The sequence below is a fragment of the Panulirus ornatus genome, chromosome 55 (genome assembly GCF_036320965.1).
Source record: "Panulirus ornatus isolate Po-2019 chromosome 55, ASM3632096v1, whole genome shotgun sequence".
NCBI classification, from domain to species: domain Eukaryota; kingdom Metazoa; phylum Arthropoda; class Malacostraca; order Decapoda; family Palinuridae; genus Panulirus; species Panulirus ornatus.
In genome coordinates, this window is record NC_092278.1 from 39,210,319 (window position 1) to 39,218,914 (window position 8,596).

Genomic DNA, 8,596 nt, shown 5'->3' on the forward strand with positions numbered 1-8,596 from the left:
AATATCTTTTATATAAGACTTCATCTAAATATTCTAAGAAGTCATCAACTTAGAACTTTTATGAACAGATATAATAAACTCTGGTATATAAAACATGAGGAATTCAGGTTGTCAAGGCAATAGACACAACGTACGTCGCAAATGAAAAAAGAATATATATAAAAGATTCAGGCTACCGAACCAACACAATAAGTACTGGCTGTCCTTCAAGGATCATCGTAATGTGGTGGGTGTGTCGCCGCCCTGGCTGGTATAAAAGACAGCGCCGCCACTACCTCACCACAGTCGGCACACAGACAATCCGACGCCATGAAGACTTGGGTGAGTTGAACTTTTAACCTCCCGTCTTGTAAAACAACACATCATGCTACGGGTAGACACAACCAACTTCAGTTCTACAATACACTTTTGATGTAGACATATCATGGGATAACATTCCACGTGCTCTTGACCAGAAGTTGTCGTGTACGACTGACTATTTTCAAGACATCATTATACTTCGGTAACATTCAGTGCGCGTACTCAACGCGAGAGACAAAAACTCAATTATTTCCCCTCCTTATAAAAATAATAACCTAACTATTATTACATTTCATTATATGTGCCTTAGTTTACCTTACCGTAGCCATAAGAAATCATCAGGAGGTACAACAGGTCCCCAAAGGTAATGTTATTGTGCATTTCTCTTATAGAGTGAGTGCAGGATAACTGAGGTGTAGGTGGGTGGGCAGTGGCTTCCGTGTGGAAGTTATATTATGGACAATTGTCAACGACAACTTAACTCTTTATATATGCGAACTAAACCATTATATACACCCAGCAGGTGGCTACTGCTGCTGCTTTGGCAGCCTTCTGCGTGGTGGTCGCCACCGCTGAACCACTGGCAGAAGCTGACCCTGAAGCCGACCCTGCACCAAGTTACACCTACGGCAAGAGGAGCGCAGATGCAGATCCCAGTCCCAGCTATGGTTCTTACGGCCGTCGCAAGAGGAGTGCAGAAGCAGATCCCAGTCCTAGCTATGGTTCTTACGGCCGTCGCAAGAGGAGTGCAGAAGCAGATCCCAGTCCTAGCTATGGTTCTTACGGCCGTCGCAAGAGGAGTGCAGAAGCAGATCCCAGTCCTAGCTATGGTTCTTACGGCCGTCGCAAGAGGAGTGCAGAAGCAGATCCCAGTCCTAGCTATGGTTCTTACGGCCGTCGCAAGAGGAGTGCAGAAGCAGATCCCAGTCCTAGTTATGGTTCTTACGGCCGTCGCAAGAGGAGTGCAGAAGCAGATCCCAGTCCTAGCTATGGTTTTTCTGGACACTATTACGGCTAACGTGACTGGACGACTGCAGAGCCTGACCCTGGTCTGGTTCCTGGCTTAAAGGGTCGTCAACCATTGGCCTGGGGATCTCTGAAAGTGGGGACAAGACAATGGCAGCCATGACAACTAGTGCTGAACATTAACCATGGCAAGCTTTTCTCTCTTACATGTTTGTGTCACTGGTTATAAGACATTATTCCAGAAAAGCAAATAAAATATAAAACAACTTCTCATACAATATATATCTATCCCTCGTCTCGCTTCTGTAAATACTGTAATGGATATGGTGGTAATCATTTTTCACTTTCTTATTTAAGCCTTGGTCCTGAAAAATCATATAACACACATGTGAAATTTTCCTTTTCATTCTATAAAGTAACCTGACAAAACCAATGATACAAACAAGTTCATAAGTCAACAAATAAACATATAAACCCATGTTCACGAGTTTTTTAGTCCCAAAAGGAGCTAGTTGGTATGAATACACAAAATATATCTCTATCTATATATCAATCTATCTATCTATCTATCTATCTATCAATATATATATATATTTTTTCCTTTTTCGCTATCTCCCGCGTTTGCGAGGTAGCGCAAGGAAACAGACGAAAGAAATGGCCCAACCAACCCCCCATACACATGTATATACATACGTCCACACACGCAAATATACATACCTACACAGCTTTCCATGGTTTACCCCAGACGCTTCACATGCCCTGATTCAATCCACTGACAGCACGTCAACCCCGGTATACCACATCGATCCAATTCACTCTATTCCTTGCCCTCCTTTCACCCTCCTGCATGTTCAGGCCCCGATCACACAAAATCTTTTTCACTCCATCTTTCCACCTCCAATTTGGTCTCCCACTTCTCCTCGTTCCCTCCACCTCCGACACATATATCCTCTTGGTCAATCTTTCCTCACTCATTCTCTCCATGTGCCCAAACCATTTCAAAACACACTCTTCTGCTCTCTCAACCACGCTCTTTTTATTTCCACACATCTCTCTTACCCTTACGTTACTTACTCGATCAAACCACCTCACACCACACATTGTCCTCAAACATCTCATTTCCAGCACATCCATCCTCCTGCGCACAACTCTATCCATAGCCCACGCCTCGCAACCATACAACATTGTTGGAACCACTATTCCTTCAAACATACCCATTTTTGCTTTCCGAGATAATGTTCTCGACTTCCACACATTCTTCAAGGCTCCCAGGATTTTAGCCCCCTCCCCCACCCTATGATCCACTTACGCTTCCATGGTTCCATCCGCTGCCAGATCCACTCCCAGATATCTAAAACACTTTACTTCCTCCAGTTTTTCTCCATTCAAACTTACCTCCCAATTGACTTGACCCTCAACCCTACTGTACCTAATAACCTTGCTCTTATTCACATTTACTCTTAACTTTCTTCTTTCACACACTTTACCAAACTCAGTCACCAGCTTCTGCAGTTTCTCACATGAATCAGCCACCAGCGCTGTATCATCAGCGAACAACAACTGACTCATTTCCCAAGCTCTCTCATCCCCAACAGACTTCATACTTGCCCCTCTTTCCAAAACTCTTGCATTCACCTCCCTAACAACCCCATCCATAAACAAACTAAACAACCATGGAGACATCACACACCCCTGCCGCAAACCTACATTGACTGAGAACCAATCACTTTCCTCTCTTCCTACACGTACACATGCCTTACATCCTCCATAAAAACTTTTCACTGCTTCTAACAACTTGCCTCCCACACCATATATTCTTAATACCTTACACAGAGCATCTCTATCAACTCTATCATATGCCTTCTCCAGATCCATAAATGCTACATACAAATCCATTTGCTTTTATAAGTATTTCTCACATACATTCTTCAAAGCAAACACCTGATCCACACATCCTCTACCACTTCTGAAACCACACTGCTCTTCCCCAATCTGATGCTCTGTACATGCCTTCACCCTCTCAATCAATACCCTCCCATATAATTTACCAGGAATACTCAACACACTTATACCTCTGTAATTTGAGCACTCACTCTTATCCCCTTTGCCTTTCTACAATGGCACTATGCACGCATTCCGCCAATCCTCAGGCACCTCACCATGAGTCATACATACATTAAATAACCTTACCAACCAGTCAATAATACAGTCACCACCTTTTTTAATAAATTCCACTGCAATACCATCCAAACCTGCTGCCTTGCCGGCTTTCATCTTCCGCAAAGCTTTTACTACCTCTTCTCTGTTTACCAAATCATTTTCCCTAACCCTCTCACTTTGCACACCACCTCAACCAAAACACCCTATATCTGCCACTCTATCATCAAACACATTCAACAAACCTTCAAAATACTCACTCCATCTCCTTCTCACCTCACCACTACTTGTTATCACCTCCCCATTTGCGCCCTTCACACAAGTTCCCATTTGCTCCCTTGTCTTACGCACTTTATTTACCTCCTTCCAAAACATCTTTTTAATCTCCCTAAAATTTAATGATAGTCTCTCACCCCAACTCTCATTTGCCCTCTTTTTCATCTCTTGCACCTTTCTCTTGACCTCCTGTCTCTTTCTTTTATACATCTCCCACTCAATTGCATTTTTTCCCTGCAAAAATCGTCCAAATGCCTCTCTCTTCTCTTTCACTAATAATCTTACTTCTTCATCCCACCACTCACTACCCTTTCTAATCAAACCACCTCCCACTCTTCTCATGCCACAAGCATCTTTTGCGCAATCCATCACTGATTCCCTAAATACATCCCATTCCTCCCCCACTCCCCTTACTTCCATTGTTCTCACCTTTTTCCATTCTGTACTCAGTACTATATATATATATATATATATATATATATATATATATATATATATATATATATATATATATATATATATATATAAATATTCTTTGTTTTTTGTCCCCGGGGATATGAAACACTAAATTCCCATGTGCACTTTCGTGTAATTATCACATCATCAGGGGATATACAACGAAAAGACGAAGGTAGGACGCCATTTGGTAAACAACTGACGAACCGAATGGAGGTCAGGTGCCTTCAAGTATGGCAAAAAGAGTATCATAAAAGAAAACATTTATTATGTATACAAGAAAGGGAACTCTTTCCAAATTTCATCAACAATAAAACTATCAAATCTTTATAGACCTTCATAAATATTACTATTACAATTCTTTGTGAATCTAACAACAGAAGATTCAATATTATTTCTCGTGTTACTGGAGTTAGATTTAATAATTGAGATGGCATTAATCCAGTCAGTACAATGTTGATGATTTCTAAATTCATTAAATAAGGGATTTGATTCTTCTCTTGCTCTTACACTATATCTATGTTGCTTAAGTCTAACAGAAAGATCCTTAACAGGCTGCTCACCAAAAACTCATCAAGACTTATACATGGTACTCTATAAACAAATCGTGCAGAACTTTCTGGGATTTCCTGATTAAGATATTTTCATAGCAGTGTTGTTTCTGAAGGCAATATTTCCATTAAAGATTTATTCAACAGAAGTAAAGTCAAAGTATTACTAAAACGGACTAGTAAAAGGTTCCTGGCGTCAAGGGGAGGTTTAGGTATAACTGTATATGATGATTTTTTTGCCAACTTAAGGGATTTATCAATGAAAGGCGTACGATACTTTAGCATGGATCCAATAGACTTTACCCTCTCAAACTGATCATCAATAACCTTTGTAATGCATGTATGTACTGCCCTAAGGAGCATAAACATCAATGATGATCATCTATCATATTGAGTTGAGTAATAATGGATATATGAGCACACATTGGTAGGTTTTATGTATATGCTAAACTTTAACATGTTTCCATCACTATGGATTATGATATCTAATAAGGGTAAAATACCATTATTTTCAATTTCTACATTATAGTTAATGGAAAGCACTAAATTCTTAAGGCAGAAATGTTTGTAATTTTCATTTCTTGGCCAAACACAAAGAACATCATCTACATTCCTAAACAAAACTGCGTTAGAGGGTAAGATATCTTTTAGTAAATTTATTTCAAAGAGTTCCATGGAAAGATTACTTCACAAAGGTTATTTCAAACAGTTCCATGGAAAGATTACTTCACAAAGGTGAAAGATGGTTCCCCATTGCCATACCAAATTTCTGAGCATAATATTCTCTATTAAATTAAAATAGAGAGTCATTTATACAAGAGGTTATCAATAAAAAACAGATAAATGAATATCTTTTATATAAGACTTCATCTAAATATTCTAAGAAGTCATCAACTTAGAACTTTTATGAACAGATATAATAAACTCTGGTATATAAAACATGAGGAATTCAGGTTGTCAAGGCAATAGACACAACGTACGTCGCAAATGAAAAAAGAATATATATAAAAGATTCAGGCTACCGAACCAACACAATAAGTACTGGCTGTCCTTCAAGGATCATCGTAATGTGGTGGGTGTGTCGCCGCCCTGGCTGGTATAAAAGACAGCGCCGCCACCACCTCACCACAGTCGGCACACAGACAATACGACGCCATGAAGACTTGGGTGAGTTGAACTTTTAACCTCCCGTCTTGTAAAACAACACATCATGCTACGGGTAGACACAACCAACTTCAGTTCTACAATACACTTTTGATGTAGACATATCATGGGATAACATTCCACGTGCTCTTGACCAGAAGTTGTCGTGTACGACTGACTATTTTCAAGACATCATTATACTTCGGTAACATTCAGTGCGCGTACTCAACGCGAGAGACAAAAACTCAATTATTTCTCCTCCTTATAAAAATAATAACCTAACTATTATTACATTTCATTATATGTGCCTTAGTTTACCTTACCGTAGACATAAGAAATCATCAGGAGGTACAACAGGTCCCCAAAGGTAATGTTATTGTGCATTTCTCTTATAGAGTGAGTGCAGGATAACTGAGGTGTAGGTGGGTGGGCAGTGGCTTCCGTGTGGAAGTTATATTATGGACAATTGTCAACGACAACTTAACTCTTTATATATGCGAACTAAACCATTATATACACCCAGCAGGTGGCTACTGCTGCTGCTTTGGCAGCCTTCTGCGTGGTGGTCGCCACCGCTGAACCACTGGCAGAAGCTGACCCTGAAGCCGACCCTGCACCAAGTTACACCTACGGCAAGAGGAGCGCAGAAGCAGATCCCAGTCCTAGCTATGGTTCTTACGGCCGTCGCAAGAGGAGTGCAGAAGCAGATCCCAGTCCTAGCTATGGTTCTTACGGCCGTCGCAAGAGGAGTGCAGAAGCAGATCCCAGTCCTAGCTATGGTTCTTACGGCCGTCGCAAGAGGAGTGCAGAAGCAGATCCCAGTCCTAGCTATGGTTCTTACGGCCGTCGCAAGAGGAGTGCAGAAGCAGATCCCAGTCCTAGTTATGGTTCTTACGGCCGTCGCAAGAGGAGTGCAGAAGCAGATCCCAGTCCTAGCTATGGTTCTTACGGCCGTCGCAAGAGGAGTGCAGAAGCAGATCCCAGTCCTAGCTATGGTTTTTCTGGACACTATTACGGCTAACGTGACTGGACGACTGCAGAGCCTGACCCTGGTCTGGTTCCTGGCTTAAAGGGTCGTCAACCATTGGCCTGGGGATCTCTGAAAGTGGGGACAAGACAATGGCAGCCATGACAACTAGTGCTGAACATTAACCATGGCAAGCTTTTCTCTCTTACATGTTTGTGTCACTGGTTATAAGACATTATTCCAGAAAAGCAAATAAAATATAAAACAACTTCTCATACAATATATATCTATCCCTCGTCTCGCTTCTGTAAATACTGTAATGGATATGGTGGTAATCATTTTTCACTTTCTTATTTAAGCCTTGGTCCTGAAAAATCATATAACACACATGTGAAATTTTCCTCTTCATTCTATAAAGTAACCTGACAAAACCAATGATACAAACAAGTTCATAAGTCAACAAATAAACATATAAACCCATGTTCACGAGTTTTTTAGTCCCAAAAGGAGCTAGTTGGTATGAATACACAAAATATATCTCTATCTATATATCAATCTATCTATCTATCTATCTATCTACCAATATATATATATATATTTTTTCCTTTTTCGCTATCTCCCGCGTTTGCGAGGTAGCGCAAGGAAACAGACGAAAGAAATGGCCCAACCAACCCCCCATACACATGTATATACATACGTCCACACACGCAAATATACATACCTACACAGCTTTCCATGGTTTACCCCAGACGCTTCACATGCCCTGATTCAATCCACTGACAGCACGTCAACCCCGGTATACCACATCGATCCAATTCACTCTATTCCTTGCCCTCCTTTCACCCTCCTGCATGTTCAGGCCCCGATCATACAAAATCTTTTTCACTCCATCTTTCCACCTCCAATTTGGTCTCCCACTTCTCCTCGTTCCCTCCACCTCCGACACATATATCCTCTTGGTCAATCTTTCCTCACTCATTTTCTCCATGTGCCCAAACCATTTCAAAACACACTCTTCTGCTCTCTCAACCACGCTCTTTTTATTTCCACACATCTCTCTTACCCTTACGTTACTTACTCGATCAAACCACCTCACACCACACATTGTCCTCAAACATCTCATTTCCAACACATCCATCCTCCTGCGCACAACTCTATCCATAGCCCACGCCTCGCAACCATACAACATTGTTGGAACCACTATTCCTTCAAACATACCCATTTTTGCTTTCCGAGATAATGTTCTCGACTTCCACACATTCTTCAAAGCTCCCAGGATTTTAGCCCCCTACCCCACCCTATGATCCACTTACGCTTCCATGGTTCCATCCGCTGCCAGATCCACTCCCAGATATCGAAAACACTTTACTTCCTCCAGTTTTTCTCCATTCAAACTTACCTCCCAATTGACTTGACCCTCAACCCTACTGTACCTAATAACCTTGCTCTTATTCACATTTACTCTTAATTTTCTTCTTTCACACACTTTACCAAACTCAGTCACCAGCTTCTGCAGTTTCTCACATGAATCAGCCACCAGCGCTGTATCATCAGCGAACAACAACTGACTCATTTCCCAAGCTCTCTCATCCCCAACAGACTTCATACTTGCCCCTCTTTCCAAAACTCTTGCATTCACCTCCCTAACAACCCCATCCATAAACAAACTAAACAACCATGGAGACATCACACACCCCTGCCGCAAACCTACATTCACTGAGAACCAATCACTTTCCTCTCTTCCTACACGTACACATGCCTTACATCCTCCATAAAAACT

At 41.3% G+C, this 8,596-nt stretch overlaps 2 protein-coding genes across 4 annotated transcripts; both read left to right on the plus strand.

Annotated features, from left to right (window-relative positions):
• The first annotated feature begins 203 nt into the window (after positions 1-203).
• Positions 204-1,537, plus strand: LOC139765428 (uncharacterized). Of its 2 annotated transcripts, none has more exons than XM_071692792.1 (2): positions 204-321; positions 821-1,537. In XM_071692792.1, exons 1-2 carry the CDS (start codon positions 310-312, stop codon positions 1,316-1,318), a joined length of 510 nt encoding a protein of 169 aa, XP_071548893.1. In that variant the 5' UTR covers positions 204-309; the 3' UTR covers positions 1,319-1,537. The 2 variants fall into 2 exon arrangements, with proteins under 2 accessions (XP_071548893.1, XP_071548894.1); XM_071692793.1 differs by having other exon boundaries at positions 246-321; positions 824-1,537.
• Positions 1,538-5,740: 4,203 nt separating this feature from the next.
• LOC139765429 (uncharacterized) lies at positions 5,741-7,089 on the plus strand. 2 transcript variants are annotated; one of them, XM_071692795.1, is made up of 2 exons: positions 5,741-5,873; positions 6,376-7,089. In XM_071692795.1, the coding sequence occupies exons 1-2, from the start codon at positions 5,862-5,864 to the stop codon at positions 6,868-6,870; spliced, it is 507 nt and encodes a 168-aa protein (XP_071548896.1). In that variant the 5' UTR covers positions 5,741-5,861; the 3' UTR covers positions 6,871-7,089. The 2 variants fall into 2 exon arrangements, with proteins under 2 accessions (XP_071548896.1, XP_071548895.1); XM_071692794.1 differs by having other exon boundaries at positions 5,799-5,873; positions 6,373-7,089.
• Positions 7,090-8,596: the final 1,507 nt, after the last annotated feature.